This window comes from Eubalaena glacialis, chromosome 3, assembly GCF_028564815.1.
Source record: "Eubalaena glacialis isolate mEubGla1 chromosome 3, mEubGla1.1.hap2.+ XY, whole genome shotgun sequence".
Taxonomy (NCBI): domain Eukaryota; kingdom Metazoa; phylum Chordata; class Mammalia; order Artiodactyla; family Balaenidae; genus Eubalaena; species Eubalaena glacialis.
Genome location: NC_083718.1, coordinates 190430374 through 190450924, shown reverse-complemented (window position 1 = coordinate 190450924; position 20551 = coordinate 190430374). Strand labels below are relative to the sequence as shown.

The window sequence follows — 20551 nt, the reverse complement described above, 5'->3', positions numbered from 1 at the left end:
CGAGTTGGGCCCAGAAGCACCCCTTGACGCGGGTCGCGGGCACCGCGCGAGACGCTGGCCGCGGAGCAGAGGCCGGCTCGCCTTCACTCGCCAGCCTCCTTGTTGGCCCCGCCCCTCCCCGCCCCTCCCCGCCCCGCCCCGCCCCTCCCCTCCCCTCCCCACCCCGCCCCTCCCGCAGGCCCCTCCTCTCCTACTGGCCGCGCCCCGTTCGAGGCGCTGCCGCGCCCGGCAGGCCCCGCCCCAACCGCTCGCTCCACCTCCACTGGCCAGTCCCGCCCCGTCTCACGACCCCGCCCCTCCTGGTGTCCCTGCCCGTCCCGCAGGCCCCGCCGCCGCCATCTTTGTTAGGGGCAGCCGGGCCTGGTGTTTGGCGATGCCGAAGTCGTGCGCGGCCCGGCAGTGCTGCAACCGCTACAGCAATCGCAGGAAGCAGCTCACCTTCCACCGGTGAGGGGCGGGGGCCCGCCTCGCCCGGGCCGGCGGCCGCGGCCCCCGCCGGAGCCCCAGGCCTGGCGCGCGGCGGGTGGGGACGCCGGGGCCGCTGCCCGGCCCCTGGGAGGCCCGAGGGCGTGCGGCCAAGCCCTTCGCGGAGGGGCGGCGGCCCGGGGACCGGCGAGGTCCCGGCCCGAGAAGCCCGGCGCCACCTCGGCCGCCTGGGCGCGCGGGGAGACGGTTGGAGAGGCTGAGGAACCTGCCCGCCGGCACACAGCCTCCCGCTGGTCCGGGGAGCCGCGCGCGGGGGAGGCCGTGGCGGGCCTGGGGCGCGCTCAGCGCTGCGCCCCTGCGGTTACTTGGCGTGCGTCCCCTCCGCGGCCCGGGGACTGTATCTCGTTCTCAGATGCTGCCCGGAACGTAGTAGGTGTTCAGTATTTGCTGCGTGATGAGCGATGCTGACGTCTCTCAGGTGTGCGGTGCTCGCATCTCCGGGCTTCATGCCGGGAAGGAAGGGTGGGGAGGAGGAATGAGAACGTTCCAGCGGGTGGGCGCGCGGGGCTGGGACCTCGGGCTCTGCGGGAGCCCCGGGAGGACGGCGGAGCTTTTGGAGTCAGTCCCTGCGCGACCGGCGCGCCCCGCATGCCGGACCGGCCGAGTGAACGGCCGCCTGCCCATCGGTCGAGTGTCGCACGCTTTCTTTTAGGTTCCAGCCACGGCGCCTTCCTCTGTCCTGTTCAGAGCGGGACTCCAAAGGGCTGCCGCTCTCCTGTCTCCACTTGCTCTCCTCCTATTAGCATTTTCTTTTTCGAAGTGAATGTGTCTCTTGAGATGTAACACACAGACGGAAAAGTGCACAAATCATGAGCGCACAGCCAAACCAGTTTAACAAAGTGAACAGCCCGTGTGACTGCCGTGAATTTAGAACATCACAGCCCCCACGAGACCCCGACCGCTCCCCCTTCCAGCCCCTCATCCTCCCAGTGCCCAAGGGTAAGGCGGACTGCTTTGGCTTGTCTGGAACCTCGCTGAATGGAACCACAGGCTGCACTTTTTCCTCTGCTTTGCTCACGTTGTGCCTGTGAGCCCTCCATGTTGCCGGCGGCAGCAGCTTATCCATTTCATTGCTGCATAGTGTTTTAGCAAGGTGTTTACCAGAATTGACTTGTTCTACAGTTGAAGGGCATTTGGGTGCCTCTCTTCTTTGCCCATTACGGGCACATGGCTCTGGGCATTGTTGCTGGGTATTGCCTTACAGCACCTGTATCCATACGTGTCAGTCGGGTGTGTACCTGGGGGTGGCGTTGCCTCTGGTTTTCTCCCGTTCCAGTCGGACTCTCACCCCCACCACTCCCACGAATGAGCTCTGTCATGTCCCCAGTGGCCCTTATGATGCCACGTGCAGTGGTGCCTCCTCATCTGAATTGATCTCTCTGCAGCCTGTGACACAACTGACGGCTGATGCCTTGAGACCCCCTCCCACCTGGCTTCTAGGACACCTCTCGGCCTCTTTCTTTGTCACAGTGTCCCTTCAGAGTCCCCTTGGCTGGATCCTGCTCATTTCCAACACCAGACAGACGCTGGAGCACTTCAGGGCTTGGGCCATGCCCCTGTCTGGTCCCTGTCCATACTCGCTCCCCAGGGTGCCCATCTCACTCAGGCTCATGGCTCTGCCACCCTTACCTGGGCACGGGCCCACAGTGACATCTCCAGACACGCATGTCCACCTGCCACTTGTTCAGCACTCGGACATGTAAAAGGCACCTCAAGTTTAACATCTAACATATAAAACCAAAGTGCTGACCCCCCAAAGCTGCCCCTCCCACTCCCCCACAGTCTTAGTACGTGAAACTCCCTCCTTCTCTGCTTCGCGGCCCACAGGCAAACCTTACTGCCTGGTTTTCACAGTACCTCCCAGATCTGCCCGCTTAGCACGCCCTCCTGCCGACACCCTGGTCCCAGCCACCTGGGGCGCGGACTCACCCGTCACCCTCTGCCAGAGCCTCTGGGAAAGACCCTTCTGCCCGAGGCCCGCGACCTCCTCTTGCTCTGTCCCAGCCAGACCTGCCCGCGACGCCCCCTCACACCTGCCGGGCCTTCGCGCTTGCTCTTCCTCCCAACACCGCGCGGCCCTCTGTCCCGCTCCCTGCAGCCTCTGCTCCGATGTCACCCCTCAGCTGGCCTTCCCCGACCACTTCCTACTGCTTATTCCTGCACAGTCCGTGTCTGTCTGGTGTACCGGCTGTCTCCCTGTCCTAGAATGTAGGCTCCGTGAGGGTGGGGCTGTCTCTTCCACTCCTGCTTCCCCGGCACCGGAGCCGGAATGGAGGCCCACCTGGCGGCCTACCTGGCAGATGTGGCTCGGGGAGCAGCTTGCTTGGGCTCTTTGGCCACGTTCACGGTCTCAGGATGCCGCCGACAGCCACGACGGAAGCTTCCCAAAGTAGATGTGGTTTAACAGGACGAGGCTACTGAATTTTCCAGGCTGTCCAGTAAAATGCCGTGTGGGGATGTGAAAGGCCCCTGGGACCCTGAAGGGCTGCGTTCAGCCCTGCGAATCCCTCGCGCCTCCTGGCTGTGCCCCCAGGTTCCCGTTCAGCCGCCCGGAGCTGCTGAAGGAATGGGTGCTGAACATCGGCCGGGGCGACTTCGAGCCCAAGCAGCACACGGTCATCTGCTCCGAGCACTTCCGGCCCGAGTGCTTCAGCGCCTTTGGGAACCGCAAGAACCTGAAGCACAACGCAGTGCCCACGGTGTTCGCCTTCCAGGGCCCGTCACAGGTGCGCGCGGCGCGGGCCCGGCGGTGGGCTGGGCGCAGGGCGCAGGCGTCGTTTGCGGGGACAGCGGAGGCCGAGGACTGCAGCCAGGGCAGCGCTGGCAGGCCTCGGCGTCGGGAGCCCAGCAGGCCCTGCCCTGCGCTTCAGGGAATTCGCAATTTAAAGCTGCTTCAAAAATGTCGCGCTTCACAACAGATGCTGTGGAAGCAGCTGACGGGCGAGGGTGCCGAGAGCTCGGTCTTTCCTGTGTTTCACTTTGGCCTCACGTGGGCTCGAGGGCGGCGAAGGCCTTCCCGGCCGCGCCGCACTCAGACCTCGTCCGCCTCTTGCTCGTTGCCAGCCCGGGCTCGGGGGCCTGTGGCCGAGGAGCCGGAGGCTGGGCCACTGCCACCTGGCAGGTCCCCGCTAAGGTCCTCCTGTGGCTGCTCCGTGCCGGCTCAGAGCCCCGTGCAGGGCACAGGAGGACGATGGTGGTGGCAGGCGGAGCGCTGGAGGGGACAGGGACAGCGGGGCAGAGGCTTGGCGGTGGCGGGGATTTGGGCGCACTCAGGAGCAGCTCAGGCTGGTTGGAGGGCGCAGGGGCCAGTTGGTGACGGGCTTGCACAGGTGGTAGGTTTTTGGGGGAGGCCCGTGGGCAGGGACATGGCTTTGGAAGGTCCTTCTGGCTGGCAGCTGGTTCGGAGGCCACTGTGGCATCGCAGGTGAGGGCAGTCACAGTGGCCTGAGCCAAAGGTGGGTGCTGTGATGGGAGGGGGATGGAGCGGGCTGACTTTGCAGACCTGGTGGGCTGAGAGGGAGGTGGTCCGGGAGAGCAGGGCTCTGGGCCCCTGGGGACCGGGGGTTCCAGATGCCCTGAGGAAACGGTCGTGGACGCCGAGGCGGACGTGTCTGGTGGGGCAGGATGTGCGGGTTTGGCTCAGGAGGGCTCACGGCAGGACAGCGGGAGCTCGAAGCCGTGAGGCGATCATAGTGAATCATAGTAAATCCTTACCGTGCACGCAGTCTCAGAGGGAGGGCCCGAGCGGGGCACCCACTGGAGCCTGGGAGGCAGAGTAGCAGTAGGACACACACAGGGCCCGCAGGTACCCGTGCTGCTTTGTTTTTATTGGGAACGAGAGGGAGGGAGCTGATGGGAACCCTGAGTTCCAGGGTGCGGGGAGGGGCAGGCGGCCGTTTGCCACTTGCCAGCAGACACGCCCGGAGCGCCCTGCCCTCGATCTTCCCTTTGCCCGGTCTCTCGGCCTCCCCCTCCCCAAGTCCAGGCTCCCAGTGCCTGTAGGAGCCCCCACTGCCGTCCTTCCTGTCCTGCCCCTCGCTTTCTCTGGTACCTGTGAGCACCTGCCCCAGTGGAGGCTCCGTGCGGGCCGGGCTCTGCTCCGCTGCTTTTATTGCCAGCGTCCAGAACGTTGCCTGGCACCGAGTAGGTGCTTAATGCAGGAGTTTTTGGTTTTTTCTTTTAAACATGGAAGGCCTTTCATTTTATATATACATTTCATTGTGGTAAGAACACTTAACATGAGATCTGTTCTCTTAACACACTTTTAAGTGCACAACACAGTGCACTACAGTATCGTTGACTGTAGGCACAGATGTCGTACCACGGGGCTCTAGAACTTACTCATTTTGCTGACCTGAAACTTATGTCCACTGGTTAGGAACCCCGCACCCCATCCCGTTCAGTCAGTGTGATTACTTGCACACCTCTGTGGTAAATTGCTTGCCCCGAAGTCAGCGATTACAGGTTAACAACTGGGGGGGTGTTTGTGGTCCTGCTCCTTAGCGCCTCCGGTGCCTGGGGGTGGGGAGAGTTGGTTCTGGCCCCCGTGGCCCCAGCTCAGCTCTGACGAGGCCCTGGGGGCTGCAGGTTCTGAGCTGGATGTTTCCCACTACGCGGCTGCCACTCTGAGTCACCTACTGTGCGCCTTGAAGAGTGCCAGGCCCTGGGGCAACACGTACAAATCAGACAGGTCCCTGGCTTCACTGGGCCTCTGACCCGAGATTGGGAACATCTTCGGAGAAGGAAGGGAGCCGGGGATGGTGAGAGGAGAGCTGGGCTGGGTTCAGGGCGCAGTTTACTTGAGCCTCATCCGGTGGAGCGTGAGGACAAAGACACACGAGGCCTGGTGCGGACTCTCGGGGCGCGGATCTCCTGCCCGTACCCCGGGGCCCGTCTGCAGCAGCTCCGTGTCTCTTGCAGCTGGTGAGGGAGAACACAGACCCTGCCGGCCCGAGTGGAGATGCTGCCTCTGAGAAGGGAAAGGTGAGTCTGCCCTGCTGGACACCGAGCGCTCGGACTGAGCCGCTGCACCTGCCCGCCAGGCTGGCCTGCTGGGTTTGGATTCTCTTGTTTCCTAGAAAAGGGACAGCCAAAGCCTCCCGTGCCGCCTTCTTCCTGTTCAATATCAAGCAGTGGCAGCTGGTCACGTCCGGCTCCTGCTCCGTGTCTAAGGGTCTGACCCCAGGCCGTGGAGGAGGCTGGCTGTTCTGCAGGCGCCCCGGCTGCCCCCGGGTGGTGTGAGGGGACCACTGGCGGGACAGACAAGTAACAGCCGGGGAGGATCCGCTTCTGTGCCAGTCAGTGGCCTCCTCTGCCCTGTCGTTCCCAGGTCCTCCCTGAGACGGGGGCCGGGGAGGGTGGCCCAGGGAGGAAGGTGGACGCGACGCTTGAAGTGCTGCAGCTGCCCCCGGACGCTGGAGGCCCCGGAGCACAGGTGAGGCCGGGCCAGGTGCGAAGGCAGCATGTGGCTGGTCTCAGCTCGAGGGGATTTGCTTCAAACAGAAGGAAGAAAACGTGCCTGAACCAGAGCACCAGGACGTGTAGCCTGGATTCAGACCTCACCCGTGAACTTAGCTGCGACTGGGCAGCTCTGGGCTTCGGGAGGGCTTGGGGAAGTGCGTCCTGCCGCCCTGGCCTCTGCTTGTCTCTCACTGACCTCTGTCCTCAGGTCCCGCCCCACAGACCGGAAGCCACTGGGGTCCCTGGTCAGCCGGCCAGCCCCACACAGCCGTCCGATCACAGCTACGCCCTTTTGGACTTAGACGCTCTGAAAAAAAAACTCTTCCTGACACTGAAGGAAAATGAAAAGCTCCGCAGGCGCCTGAAGGCCCAGAGGCTGGTGATGAGGAAGATGTCCAGTCGCCTGCGTGCCTGCGGCGTGGGGCAGCCGGGACTCCAGGCCAGGCTGTGGCCGGGGCAGCAGAGCTGAGCCCGCCAGCTGGGCCTTCTCCGCCAAGCCACCGGGAGGAGGGGCAGTGGTCTCGGGGCTCTGGCCGTGGGCGGACCTTTCGGTCCTGCCCTGACATTGGGCCCGCACCACCTCGTGTGAAGTGTGGCCTCGGGCTGGGAGGGGCGGGGCCGTGAGCACTACGCCTGGTCCTCCCTCCAGCACAAGCTGGGCGAGCATCCTGGGAACCGCAGCCTGAGGAGCCGTCCTGGGCCAGCGTGGCTGACCCTCCCCAGAGGGGACGGAATGCGTCTCCTCGAGGGGCAGCTGGGCCCAGGGGCGCCGGCACTCTCCGAGGCAGCGAGTGGCCCCCTGTCGCCTGGACGGCCGGCTCTCCAAGTGGCTGAGGCTGGCTTCTGTCCTAGGAGCGCCTCCCTGCCCGGCCAGGTGTGAGTGAGCAGCGTAATAAAGTGTCTTCCTACACCGCGCTGCGCGTTTCCTCCTTTATTTAAAAACAAGGGCGCGCTGGTTGGAGGTTCCCTCTCCTGCCGTGCCTGGCCGCTTCTGACACTGCCTGCCTGCCTGCTTCCTGTTGCAGAGCCAGCAGGGCATGACCACCTTTGACTACCAACAAAAGGTGCCTTTAGTTAAAGAAAACAGGAATCGTAGCCTATGTGACCTCCTAACTTGGACTCCGTTTCTCAGGCAAATGTGTGACACAGAAAACTGATCTGCAGCTTCAAGTTAAGCCTCGTGGTTCAAAATGTGGTTTGAACCGTAGGCATAAAGGGCGGAACGAGGCCTGTGAGGAGGGGCGCATCCCTCATTCCGCTCACTCCTGAAGTGAACACAGACGCATGGGAACACTGCCCCTGGCTTTCAGGAAAGGTTTATTGTGGTAAGAGAGTGTCCCCTGTACAGTGACCTGCCCGCCGGGCAGGGACACAGGCTGCGGCCGAGGTCGGACTCCGCTAACGCGACGGTTATTGCATGATGTACATTCAGAGCGGCAGCTCGCAGGAAACCTTTTTAAAGTGGAGATAAATAGTACAGAATTGGACAACCTGAACTGAGTTTTAAAAGTGGAGGAAGGGGGTTATGAGTGATTTCTCCGGTACCAGCGTCGGGAGTGAAGCCTGATTTTGACAGTAGCTGCGGAGAGGCTGTCAGAGCCACCAGCAGCCAGGCCTCTGCTCCCCCGGTAACTTCACAGGCCAGGCTGTGCAGGAGGCTCCTGGTCCTGAAATATTCTGCATCCACAAAAGAGGCAAGTGAAGGAGGGGGGTCCTGGGAGCAGACACCCAAAAAGGGGTCCTGGTGAGGAAGAGCTGGACTGGCCAGGCGTGGGAGCAGCTGCGCCGCCTGCCGGAGCCCCGCGTCCCCTTCTCCTCCTGAACTCTGCGCTCTAGTGGGGCTGAGCTGTGTGGGGTGGGGCGGGAGGCACCGCATTTTCCTGCGAGGACACGGGTGGCTCCTGGGACCCGGAGTTCCACCCTCTGTCCCAAGCCAGGTGCCTGTGGAACGGCTTGAGTTCTGGGAGGGGAAAAAAAGAGACTAATTTCCAAAACCATTTGTTCTCAGATAAAAAGCAGATTTATAAACCCACACAATCCTCTCCAGATTCACTTAGTGATATTTCAGCAGGAAAAGGTGGTTTTCAGGAAGCTGACCGAACAGATGCTCACTTGATCGGGAGATTCTGCTCGTGGGGACTCCTTCCTTCCATTTCGTTTTCCACGTTCAGTGTGGATTTCAGGAAAAGCAGTTCACAGTCGTATGCGTGAGGGCAAGGTGTTCATAAGTACCTCACGGCAGACCAAGAGCTACTGGGGGGTTGCAGCCGGCACGCGTGCTGACGAACCTGTGGAGGGACCCGGAGGCTCCAGGGGCCCAGGGCGCTTCCTGGCAGGACACGATCCTTGGGAACAGACACGGGCCGTGCTGTGGTTCCGGCCCGGGTGGGGCTGCCTCAGTCCTACCTACAGCACCGGGAAAGCGGGGTGCCTGCGGGTCCCTTCACATAATTGATACAGTGCCACCTTCTACAGAAATACATAATAAACACATCTGACATCTGGAGTTTTTTCCTGCTTCCAAGTTTGTAGACTCCCAGGGAAAGGTTTTTTTGTAGCCTCATTTAAATCTGGTTTCTCAAGCAGTTTATCCATCGGTATCAATTCTGTGAGCTGTAAAAGAAAAGACAAACTCCGGGCGTCTGAAGGCAACTGCTTCCATGCCTTCTTTCCACTTCGGGGGTTTGGCCATCACCAGACCAGAGGCTGCCGGCCTGCAGCCGAGCAGAGTACAAGCTGCTGAGAATCGCCTGGTTCAGGCGCACAAACGAGCAGCTGCGTCTGCTTCCCACGCAGCCACCCGAGCTGCAGTTTCCAAGCACAGAGCTCACTCTGATTCCACCTGGGAGAGGGCTGACCCCTCCCTCGGGGCGTCGCTTCCCGGCTCCGAGCAGGTCGCGGTGCCCAGCCTGCTGCTCCCCGGCAGAGGACAGAGGGGAGGCGGCTGTCGCCCCTCACTCGGAGCTCCCCGAGGGCCTCCCGAGGCCCGGGCACAGGGCGGGTGACGAGGGGCAGCTACTCACACTGCTTTGGTATCCGGAGCGTCTCGCTGTCGAGCGCCATCACCTGATGCAGGACACCTCGGAACTGGTAAAGCACTTTCAGGTGCTTCTCTTCGCCCACACACGGGTCATAGAACCCAGGCAGCCCGGCCTGTAACGAGCAGACAGATTCTCACTCAGGCGGTGGTTTAAAGCCCAGCAGCACTGCCGTCTGCCGCCACCTGGAGGAGCAGCGTGGAAGGGCCTGGACTTGCCCTCGGCAGCGGCCCACGGAAGATGCAAACTTGGGAGCTTGAGGAAAAGAAACGAGAATTTCAAAAAGCTGCCTGTTGAATCCTAGACGTCGCGCTCCCAATAGGCCCCCTTCTGCCACACTAAGGGCACCTCCGTCTTCACAGAAGCCCCGCCGAGGTGGGGAGCCTAGCAGCCTGTTGAGGGAACGAGGGCACTTTGGCCTGAGCTCCTCTGTGCTGTAACTCGCCTCCATCACCCACGCCCCGGGCCCCACCGTGAGCCTCAAACGTGCTACGGGCGACCTCACGCTCCTTCTGAAACGAGGCAAGGCATAAGCAGAGTGTGTGCTCCCGGGGGCAGGAGGTACGCTTTGCTTGCTGGTGTACCTGGCACACGGTAGGGGCTCAGTGATACCTGGCAACGAAGAGATGAACAAATGAAGTCAACGGCTCCAGTGTGGCTGTAACTTGGGTGCTGGGCAGCGCCCCACAGTGAGTGCGGCAGCACGCGAGGTTCCGCTGCAGAGAAACGGCCCCTTCGAGGGGCCGCCGTCCGTCCCTCTTCCCCAGACGCCCTTCCTGTCTGAACCCCGGGGCCCCCGAGCGCCCACCTTGGAGGCCTCCGTGAGGATGAGCTTGGAGTCCTTCACCAGGCACTGCAGGGGCACAGTCACGTCAATCACCTTCACCTTCTCGCTCTTCTTGCTCTTGTCGTTGACAAATTTCCCGTACCAGGCGTTGACGATGATGAGCCCTGAGGACGGGCTCGGTCAGGGTGGGGCGGCCATGGCAGGCGGCCCCCTGCGCAGCCGGGCTGCAGGGACCACACGCTCCTGTGAGACCCCAGCGCCCACCCCGTCCCCAAAGAGGCCAGGCCTCCTCACCCATTCTGGACTCTTCGGCCTCAATTATTCTTCGGACAGATTCCTGCATCAGCTGAACCTGCAAAGAACAAGGATGCCACCCTCAGGGCCTCCCTGGGCTCCACCTCTGTTGAGAGCCACGGCTGCGTGCCCGGTGCCTGTCAGCCCTGCCCCATCCACTTCTCCTGGACATCGCTGCTATCATAGGTCATGGAAAAACAATTCACTCAAAGGGAAGAAAGAGGACAATCCCCACCACTTAAGAAAACCCTCTTATGGGACTTCCCTGGTGGCACAGTGGTTAAGAACCCGCCTGCCAATGCAGGGGACGTGGGTTCCAGCCCTGGTCCCGGAAGATCCCACATGCCGCGGAGCAACTAAGCCCGTGCGCCACAACTACTGAGCCTGCGCTCTAGAGCCCACGAGCCACAACTACTGAGCCCACGTGCCTAGAGCCCGTGCTCCGCAACAAGAGAAGCCACCGCAATGAGAAGCCCGTGCACCGCAATGAAGAGTAGCCCCCGCTCGCCGCAACTAGAGAAAGCCCGCGTGCAGCAACGAAGACCCAACGCAGCCAAAAAAAAAAAAAAAAAAAAGACTAAATGACCAAGGAAGTTGTTGGGGAAGAAAAGCCTGAGACCTGAGGCCCCTGAGACCAGCATACAGGGTGTGAAGCACTTCCCCCCACAGCCCTGGCTTAAGAAGCGTGGGCTAGAGAAGAGCGGCCTGTGCTCTGCACGACGGGCAGAACAGTCCCAGATGCCACCACGGAGCAAAGGACCTGCAGGGTGACGGTGATGCAGCACTTACAGCAGCTTCTGCCTCTTGTTTCTTCTGCAGGATGTTCGTGGCTGTGCTTTCCCTTTGCTTCTCCAGCTCCCTAATGCGAGAAAAAGAAGCCACACGCGAGGAGCGTGGCGTTAGCGGCAGGGAGACAACAGGGCCCCTGGCTGGACCTGCGCCTGCAAACAGCCTGTGATCTTACTGCGCTCCCCGTTCTAGAACTTTAAACAATATTTCCAAGACGAGCTCAAGTAAATGTGTTCATCCCAGGCCTGTGCGGCTTCCCTGTTGTCCCCAGACGGCTCTCCCCGCCCTCTTCCGCGGAGCACACAGGAAACCCAGCACTGTGGGGGGGGTGGGGGGTGGGGCGCTCCACACGGCAAGAATCGCAGGAAAGGGGTCGGGGAGAAGGTGAGAATCACAGGAGATGCCACCAACCTGGCATCATCACATGACCCTTTTGACAGGGACACTGCATACTACCTTAGATACATCCATGTCCTTTGCCAGGGCAGCACACGCCTGTCCCATCAGACTTGACCCAGCACATTCTCTGCTCCAAGCCTGAAGTCTCCCGGGGCATTAGGACCCTGAGCTCTAATGAGTCAAAGGCTAGAGGGGCCCCAAGAGGAGAGTCATGCCTTTCTCCCAGATCCTCTAAGCTCAACGAGTTATTAAATTAGATCATTATAAAGTAACACATCTAAACCACCTCTCAGATTTAATGTTATGCTAATGGATTATCTACAAGAAACTGCAAAATAAATTATATCTCGATGACTTCTAAGACTATAGTTAACGCATGCCTTGTATGTAAGAACTCAGAACCCAATCTTCTTGAATTCAGTGCCAGGAAAAGAAATGGTTAGAATGAGAGAAAGGAAAACTTTTCATTTCTGTGGTCATGGTTTATAGTCCCAACAGTTTTGTAAACTAACTCTAATTCTTTCTGAAAGTAGGAAATGTGGGTTAACAGTAGTACTGCTATGAACTAACGACAAGAACTAGTTAACATTTACTGAGGACGTGTTACGGACCAGACACCATGGTAATAAGCGCTGTACACGGATTAACGCATGTCATTTCCCTAACAGCCCTCCCTGTGGGGTGGGTTCTATCATCGCCACGTTACAGAGGAGGAAGCGGAGCACAGTGCGGTCAGTGGTGTCCCCGCCACGTGCCGTGAACTCACTTCTCCTTCTGAGCCCTGAGGTAGGGTTTGATGACCAGGCGGTGCAGAGCGAAGTAGAGCACGAGGGGCCCCACGGTGGCGTAGAACACAGCGCTGGGGAGCAGCTGGTCCGTCAGGTGAATGGGGAAGAAGTAGGTCTGACTGGCCCTGTTTAACCTGAAAACAGAACAAAGCCGAACGCCCACATGAGTCAGGTTCCCAGGGGAGGGAATGGGGTCTCAGCCCCAGGAAGAGAACCTCTCCATACACAGGACTCCAGGAGGAGGAGGAGAGGTCTGATGCTCCAAAGTCCACTCCCGGGTGGTCCCCTGTCCCAAGGTTTAGCCGCTGGATCTGATGTGAGTGACGGAAGAAAGGTCTCACTACTTGCTGACCACAAGCAACAGACTAACGCCCGACCAAAGTAACCGCGGCCTGAGGAGACAGGAGTGGCCGCTCCTCCAGGGGTCCTTTCTGCTTTCAGCGATGGCTGAGTAGTTCCTACTGGACCAGTCATCCCGCAGACATCAACTGTAAACTCTGGATCACACATAACAAACACCTTCAGGGACTGGATAGCAACCAAGGGCAGAAGAATGGAACGGCACTGGTGAATTTCCTGATATTTTTTTAAAAACAGCTTTTAGCCTGAGGGCAATTCTTAGTCTGTACCATATGGATGATTAAAACTGGAAAGACATCTGCAGTCCTATTGGACTGAAGAACCAGACCTCAGAGTTTGGGGCAACCATTGCAGCTGGGAAGAGGGGGTCCCCCAAAAGGAAAGTCCCAGGTGGGGAGTCCCAGGTTCTGTGTATAAATGTGCCACAGGTCTCCAGAGAACTGTGCCTCGTCGGTGGTCCCAACATGGGGGTGAGGGAGGAGAAGGGGCTGGGATGCAGGGGACCTGATGGCTCCCTGTGCCCTTTATTAAATCTCGGGTGTCCTCAAATCTCATCTGAGAGGAGAGGTGCCTGATGCCAGCTCTGGCCTCAGCTCCGCAGCTAAGACGTGGTCTGCTTCCTCTCGCTCACCAAGTCCCTCTTCAGTGCCAGGCTGTGTTCCAGGCGGCAGGAGTACAGAGAATAACGGAACAGACTAAGTTAAAGTGCTTCTGATGAGGGGCAGCGGGGGATGGATGGCCTGTCAGATGGAGACGGGTGCAACGGAGGACAACAAACAGGACGAAGGGGAAGTGGACCGTCTGGGGTGAGATGAGGGCAATTAGGTGACATGCGCAGAGACCGGAGGGCACTGAAGGAACCAGCCACGTGGTTACTGGGGACTGCAGAACGGCAGACGCTAAGCCCAGAAGCAGAAGCAGGCTCGGTGTGGTCCCGGGGCAGCCAGTGTGGCTGGAGTGGGGTGACCAGGGGGCAGAGAGGAGAGTGAGAGGCCAGACTGCGGAGGGTCCTGAGGATTCTGGCTTTTGCCCTGAGTTGAGGGAGTCGCTGAGGGCTTTAAGCAGAAGGCTGACATACACTGGCTTAGATTTTAAAAGACTGTCTGTGTGGAGAGCAGTGTCCCAAGGGTGAAGGAGATCGGTCAGGAGGATCTAGTAATTCCACGAGACGGTGGCCGCAGAGGTTGTGAGAAATGGTCAGACTGAGGATGTGCTTTCAGACGAGAGCCAAGAGAATTCCGATACATTCAGTTCGGAGTGTGGGGAAAGGGTGGTGAAGGTGAGCTCCAGGGTTCTGGACAGAACCAGTGGAAAGATGGAGCACGGAGCACGGAGCACGGAGCACTGAGGTGGGGAGACTCCAGACACAGCAGGCTTTGAAGGGCACGTGTGACCGAGGGCAGGGGGGGAGGACCGGGACTGGAGATGTGACACGGGGATGCCGTTGAGGTATCTGAGGAGAGATCTGGGAAAGGACGAGGGATCTATGAGCTGGAGGTCTGTGGGGAGGGCCAAGCTGGAGCTAGAATTGTGAGCGTCCCCGGAGCCCGAGGCTACTGAAGCCAGGACGCCGGATCAGACCGCCAGCGGGTGAGTCTAGGCCGACCAGGGCCCGACAGCGGGGCCTCTGCTGAGAGGCAACCAGCCAGACAGGTGAAGCCAGAGGCAGCTCAGCAAGGCAGGCAGGCAGGGGGAGACAGGGTCCGTGTGCAGGTGGGAAGGATCTGGCAGAGAGAACCCGAAGCTGCTGCGCCGGTGACCACACGGTACACGTCACACAGTGAGGGCCACAGCCGGGTGGGTGAGCGGGCGTGCGGGGCCCGCACCGGACCATCGGGGAGGCAGAGGGTAGTAAGAGACAGGCGGGGCGGAAGACGGGCCGGGGGGCACAGGGAGGTTCTCTGAGGCAGAGACTCAGACCTCACTGAGCGAACGTCAGGCTTCTGGACTCCTCGACATCTGCTTACACACCCCAGACAGAAGTGACCGCATCTCTAAGACCAGAATTACAAAGCAAAGTCTCTTTCTTCCTTAATGTAGGTGAAGCCCAGGTGAGTTACAAGGTGCCAGATAATCCCTGGCCAGAAAGACTTGAGTTCAACATACTTGACTTTGAGAGAAACGCCCTGTGGGACTCCAACGCTGACAGCTGCACCTAAAACACTGTGCCTGGAGATCTTCCTCTCTGCTCCGTACTCCACCACCGTCCCGAAGAAGCCTGCCCTGCGGGAGCAGATCGCAGTGAGGGAGCGAGGGCCCCTCCGCTTCTGATCCCTCCCGGGTCCCTCCCGGTCACCACGGGCAACTGCCACTCAGCCACAGGCCGGGGCCCCTACCCCCAACTCTCTCTTGCCCTCCCAGCCACCCACAGGGAGGACGTTCACCACCGACCCCTGGGTCAGTGAACAGAAGAGAGTCAGGACACCGGGCCCTGGGCGCGACTGCAGGCACCTTACTGCAACCAGCGCCACTGCCAGAAACCCCTACACAGATCAAGCGCGTGCCCGCGTCAGCCCGGCCGGGACTCACTTAAGGGATCCTTTCACGCGAGTCTGATCGTCATCCTGGAATTTGTGCTGATAGCTGATCAGCGCGAAGGAGTGAGGGATTCCAAGCTGGGGAGACACAGAGGGAAGAAAGAAGGCAGCTGAGACTGAAGTAAGCAGGGTTGCCCTGTCCCACAAAGTGTGTGAAAATTTGCCAGTAGCCAATGTTTAAAAACTGGGAGATATCAAATAAAAACCGTTTTCTGACTTCCCATGAAAAATAAAAACTCCTGCACACCGAGCCTGCGTTCTCACGGGGCAGCGGCTGCCCGCCAAGGGGCGGCTACTCACTCCCCGCGCTCCCGCCCGGCCACCGTGGCCCCTGAGCACACGACTCTGCTGGGGGGCCACTTACTGACCACGGCTCGCTCCCACCCCGATTCTGTGGGCTTCTCTCACCGGAAAGGTGAAAAAGGCCTTTTGCTTTAGGGCAGTTGGAACACAGCTCCCGCGGGGGCCTGAGAACAACAGTGTTTCAACTCCTGAGTGTGGGTGGACAGAACCCGCCCTTCGGCCCTGCGGGCGCTGGATTTGGGGGTGAGCAGGGGGAGGGCGGTCAGGGGCCCACAGAGGGGCTGGAGGAGGGTCCCCCTGGAGCTGTCCTCACCTGCAGGGCCACAGTGAAGTGGCTGGTCTTGGTGTCCCGGACGATGCTGGTGTTCATGGCCGACTGGATGCCCCAGCGCCACTGCAGGTAGCCCACCGTGTTCTTGTCCAGGTTCCGGGCCAGGACAGTGGTGAGGCCAGGCCGGATGCCACGGGACGAAAACTGCAGAGCACAGTTTGTCGTCACAAAGCTGGGGGGGACACACAGAGGGAAAGGGTCCTGGATGACAGTGGCCGCAGCCGTGCTTGGCCCCGTCCTCTCCGCCAGCCCACACCCTGCTCGCCATCACTCCCACGGCTCCCCGCCCGCAATCCAGGGAATCTGTCCCGTTATCCACCCGCCGAGTGGCACTCCCCACCCCCATCCCATTCCAACTTCAGCTACAGCCAAAGAGGCACCTGCATGTCTGCGCTCCTAAACCAGCAGATCCAATCCTGTCGCAAGTCAGAGCCACCTGCGGAGGTTCCCAAGCTTGGCTGCACGCTGGACTCACCTGGTGAATCTGAAAACACCGATGGTCGGCTCCTGCCCCCAGGTGTGCTGATTTATAGACCTGGTGTGGGAAAAGCTAGCCAGGTGACGCAAACGTGCAGCCAGGCTTGAGAAGCCCTTATCCAGGGCTCACCCCAGACCAATGAAGTCATTCTTTTTGGGTGGAGGCCCAGGCATCAGTGCAGTTTTCAAAGCTGCCCTTCCATCCTGATGTGTACCCAGGGCTGCAAAGTATTGACCGAAAGCTACTTGAGAAGCTAGCAAACCATCCCCCGAAAGGTCTCTGAAGTTGATTTCCGAGGGAGTCAGCCCCATCTTCTGGATAAAAAGGGGTATGTCACTTCAACAGCAAAGGAACTCACAGCACTTCACTCAAGCCGCTCAAAGACGAGCAAACAGCTTGCCTCCAGCGAACAGCCGTCATACACTAGATGCCTGTTTCCTTCCTATGCTCTGGAGGCCTCGCTTGTGCCCCTAAAATAATAATACACGTGGTAACTCTGATGACATTTGCTCCTGTGCTCGCAGACCTCTTCCCAAGGCCACACGAATGAGGAATCAACTCCTTGCTGTGCAAAGGCCCCCAACCCGACCTTGTCCGCTTTATCTGACACTCCAGCCACACCGGACGGCAGCCACATTCTTCCCCTCTAGCCACACTGGGGTCATTCGGGGGAGGCAAGCAGGGAGAGGAGAGATAAAAGTCACCCTGTGACTTTTAAAAGAATCAAAACATAAACAATGAGATCTCTGTTTAATCAAAGTAATACGATTTCGTATTTTTCTAGAGCGTGTCCTAGAGAGAGAGAGAGACAGACTCTGGGGCCAGAGCAGCAAGTCAGGCACCGCCCTGGGAGACGGAGAACTCCCCACTGGCCGCCTGCCTTTCTCCAGGCTCACCCACACCCACCAACTAAGAACCTTCTCGTCACCAGTTTGGACTTGAAAGTAACTTGACCCAGGGACTAGGGCACCCGGAGGAGGAGACACTGTACATTAACAATCTGGCATCCTTTTTATAAATCTGCATTCTCAAGTCTGATAAACCGGGTACTATGATGAAATTCAATTTCCAGACCTGCAAAAGCTGATGACCAGCCACACCTAGACTCGGGTGACCACTTAACGGACAGACACTTTGAGGCTCAACCAGAACGAAACAGCCCACAGATTTTCCTCAGTGAGTGCCTCCTAAACGTGTCTAGTCTTCAGAATGACCTGGGGTGCTTGATAAAACTATGGATCCCAGGCCCCCGTCTCAGAGGACCTGAGAGAGGTCTGGCGGTGGGGGCAGGAACCTGTGCTTTCTGTCAGCAGCATCGGAGGGGACGATCCCAAGCAGACAAGCTTAGGACAATGCTGACACGTACATATACTGCCCACCTCGAGTTCTGGTTAAAAGCCTCACCCTTGTCCCCCTCCCAGACCTGCTGGGTCCGAGTCCCAGAGCGGAGGCCCGAGAAGCCGTGTTCTAACCAGCACGTGGGTGACCCCCGTGCTGGGGTGTCTAGTCTACCCCTCGCTCTCTGCCTGGAAGCCCCGCTCTCGGAGCTCTGCTCGGGCTGTGCTCATCTGCACCCGTCGAGAAGCCACAGCTTCTCTCTCTCACGACACTTCTTACTCTGCGTGGGACGGCCCTGCACACTGGCCTTTACCAGTCTTGCCCTGCAGGCATGCAGACGCACATCGAGCTGGAGGCGAGACACCTTTCTTTGCAAACACGTGCTCCGCTCCAGAACTCCTTTAGCTGTATTTTATCCCCCAAAGAGCTGTTTACCTTCCACCCAATTCTTTAATCTGAGCTCAATGGGGAATAAGGACACCTCTGTTTTCTAGAAGGGACAGTCCTTCATCACTGCCAAAGCAAAGACGAAGGAGAGCAGAGGTGGTGGGGTTTACGGCTCTGGCATGACACGCGTGTGCCTAATGATCAGGCTGCCTCACTGCTTACTAAAGCCCCTCTCTGAGCCTAAAACGCCATCTCTGTGACAAAGAAATGACCCGCAAGCCCATACATATTTCAGACCCTGACCCACTGCCCTATGAAGTGCTTTCCCTCCAGTGTATCATGGTCCTCACGGCCCACGGTGACCAGGCAGGGCAGGAGCCGCATCCTCAGAGGAGCGGAAGCCTGGCCCTGGGCTGGGACAAGAAGCAGACCTCCCTCACCCCCGATCCAGTGCTCTCTGCAACGAGCACAGTGCCTAGGCGCCATGCCAGCTGCAGGGTCTGCCCTCAGTGACCTTGCAGGACAGACGAGGTAACTGCAGATGATTCTGACAAAAAGAATACACAGGTTCTGGTCTCCTAAATCCACAAGGACCACCAAAGGGCATTTATCTCTTTATATTTACCATCTTGGTGTGAGATTACGGAACAACTTTAGGCCAAATAAAGGCCCCTGCAGGTCCCCAGCTCCAAATTCTAACTGTTAAAAGAAGAAAAAGAATTAATGGTGTTTTATCTCACAGCAGTAACCCCAGTCTCAGGTAAGCACCTCTGGTTATAATTCCCTCATTTAATTCAATGCCATCGGCCCTCGCCAGGGCTCTAAAAGTAGGGGTGGAAGAGTCTTAATATCTCATCTTAACCTTTGCCAAAGGGAGATTACTGTCTCCACAGACCCAAGGAGGCCTGAGCCCCTCCGAAGAGAGCGCTGCTGGCCCCGGGTCCCCGCCTCCCTAGCTCAGGCCATCTGCACGGTGCCCGCTGCAGTCAGGGGCGGCCGCCCTCGCGCCGCACAGGGGCACTTCCATCTGCTCCGCTGCACCGCCGGCAGGTCTCACAGGTGAGCGGAGACGGCGCTCAGGGGGCTGATGTTAAACCCACCAGCAGCTCTGCACTCGCAGTCGTGAAGTCCAGCCGGTTTGGCTGCCTCATTACTAGTCTGGGTGACTTTCAAGGCAACTCCTCAATGTTAATTTGATGCAGCTCAATTTGCTCGGCAGAACTGGCTGCTTAATGACTGCCAAGCAGTGGACCAGAGCGCTGAGATGGAGGCACCGGCCTTCCGCACTGTGCAGGAGAAGGGAACAGCCTACAGGCTTTTGCTTCAGGGAACAGAGATGCTGAGTTTCTAGACGTGGGATTTCCGGAGGTTGGCATCAGGGGGAAATCTTGTTGTTCTATCCTAACTTTGAGCTGCCCGGCAGACTGAGAGCAGTCCTCAGATATGAGACCCAGTTTTCTCTTGGGGACAGCCAACTTATGCAAGTGTGACAGCTGGCACTCTTACACAGTGATGTGGCCAATTGAGGTCATTCTGAGGGTAGGCTGTGCAGTGGACAACACGATCCCCCCCGTTGGCATTCTTACCTCTCCCCAGCCCTTCGCAGAAGTGACTCGTCTGAGCGCGAAGTTAACGGAACCCCCTCCGTTCCCATTCTGGGTTGAGAGGCTTCCAGAGAGGATGGCCGTGTCTGAAGCTGTCAAGGGTGCCTAAGAAATGATACCTGCTGGTAATAAATTAATCAAAGCAACAGGAAGCGCCAAGGACAGAGCCTGACGAATACACCCTAAGTGCAAGGCCACAAGTACAGGTGAGTCCATGGTTCAAGCGTGCAGGGATGCAGAACTGCCTCACCTGCCTCACTTCTCTCTCACCCTGGCATCCGAACTGCACGTGGCCACCAAGGTCAGGTTTTGGAAAAGCTTTAATGGGCGAATTTCAAAAAACCAGGGGAGACGCAGGGCTAGATGCTGGTTCTCGGTGTCCCAGTGCCATCAGACTGCACGGTAACTTCACCCCGTGCCTCCCCACGCAGGACGTCTGGGACTTCCCAGTCCTCCCCATGGCTGCAGTGACTGACTCTGGAAGCCCCAAGAGGGGGGCAGGTTTCCCTGAGTTAGGACTTCACGCTCTAGGCTGATGTACCGGAGAATAAGTGAACGAGTCTGGGGGGCAGAGACCCACCCTAACTGTCAGCGGGATGGCCTCACACTGCCACACCCAAACAGCGGGCAGAAAGATGACATTTAGCGACCCCAGGGCTCAGCACGCAGGAGAGTGTGCCTTAAAACTAAGGCCGGTTCTTGGAATTTCCCACGGAGGGCTGCTTTCTCTCCTAAAATCGTCATGACCTTGGCTCCCCCTTCTAGAGCATGAGCGAAAGTTTCCTGCTGGAGAGCCCTGAGACTCTGAAGCTACGCACCCCTGGCACTCTTGCTGCTGACATGCTGGCAAAGCAGTATGAACAAGGTCGTGACTGGAGCTCTTCTTCTTTTAAGTGGCTAACTGCATCCTTTCATAAATGAAGATGAGAAAACCCTGCGCTGACTCTCTCATCCCAGCTGCACACCTCGCAGCCCCTCGTTAACCCGAGTGCCCTCGCTGAGCCCCCCTGCGCTAGGGGAGGCATCTGTGCGCTTCACCTCAATGGACTGGGATATGTGCATCTTGTTAATTTCAATCTGCGGAAAGCCACTTCCGGACACATCTTCGTACTCCTCCTCGTAGCGATCAAAAAGGTCAGTGGCGTCGATGCCAACGCTGATGGTCCCCTGGG

General features: G+C 59.0%; 2 protein-coding genes across 4 annotated transcripts in view; one reads left to right on the top strand and one right to left on the bottom strand.

The window, feature by feature from the left end:
- Positions 1-323: 323 nt before the first annotated feature.
- THAP3 (THAP domain containing 3) lies at positions 324-6860 on the top strand. Of its 3 annotated transcripts, XM_061185046.1 has the most exons (6): positions 371-447; positions 839-904; positions 3020-3212; positions 5407-5469; positions 5816-5920; positions 6155-6860. In XM_061185046.1, exons 2-6 carry the CDS (start codon positions 888-890, stop codon positions 6413-6415), a joined length of 639 nt encoding a protein of 212 aa, XP_061041029.1. In that variant the 5' UTR covers positions 371-447; positions 839-887; the 3' UTR covers positions 6416-6860. The 3 variants fall into 3 exon arrangements, with proteins under 3 accessions (XP_061041028.1, XP_061041027.1, XP_061041029.1); XM_061185045.1 differs by lacking the exon at positions 839-904 and having other exon boundaries at positions 324-447; XM_061185044.1 differs by lacking the exon at positions 839-904 and having other exon boundaries at positions 324-447; positions 5816-6860.
- Positions 6861-7246: 386 nt separating this feature from the next.
- The window catches only part of DNAJC11 (DnaJ heat shock protein family (Hsp40) member C11), a 69804-nt gene continuing 56499 nt past the window's right edge, over positions 7247-20551 (bottom strand). Inside the window, exons 5-16 of the mRNA XM_061185043.1 lie at positions 20418-20546; positions 19362-19484; positions 18401-18474; positions 15555-15744; positions 14931-15016; positions 14508-14624; positions 12020-12175; positions 10855-10924; positions 10066-10123; positions 9793-9935; positions 8970-9099; positions 7247-8559 (exon numbers count right to left, since the gene is read on the bottom strand). Coding sequence (XP_061041026.1) covers positions 8534-8559; positions 8970-9099; positions 9793-9935; positions 10066-10123; positions 10855-10924; positions 12020-12175; positions 14508-14624; positions 14931-15016; positions 15555-15744; positions 18401-18474; positions 19362-19484; positions 20418-20546 — 1302 coding nt within the window. The 3' untranslated portion in view covers positions 7247-8533. The remainder of the gene's footprint in view (positions 8560-8969; positions 9100-9792; positions 9936-10065; positions 10124-10854; positions 10925-12019; positions 12176-14507; positions 14625-14930; positions 15017-15554; positions 15745-18400; positions 18475-19361; positions 19485-20417; positions 20547-20551) is intronic.

Excerpts from the sequence above, each read along its gene's own strand:
- THAP3 (XM_061185044.1), top strand. The coding sequence starts at position 374 with ATGCCGAAGTCGTGCGCGGCCCGGCAGTGCTGCAACCGCTACAGCAAT. Across the intron at positions 448-3,019 it reads AAGCAGCTCACCTTCCACCG|GTTCCCGTTCAGCCGCCCGG; the intron begins GTGAGGGGCGGG and ends CTGTGCCCCCAG. Across the intron at positions 3,213-5,406 it reads CCTTCCAGGGCCCGTCACAG|CTGGTGAGGGAGAACACAGA; the intron begins GTGCGCGCGGCG and ends TGTCTCTTGCAG.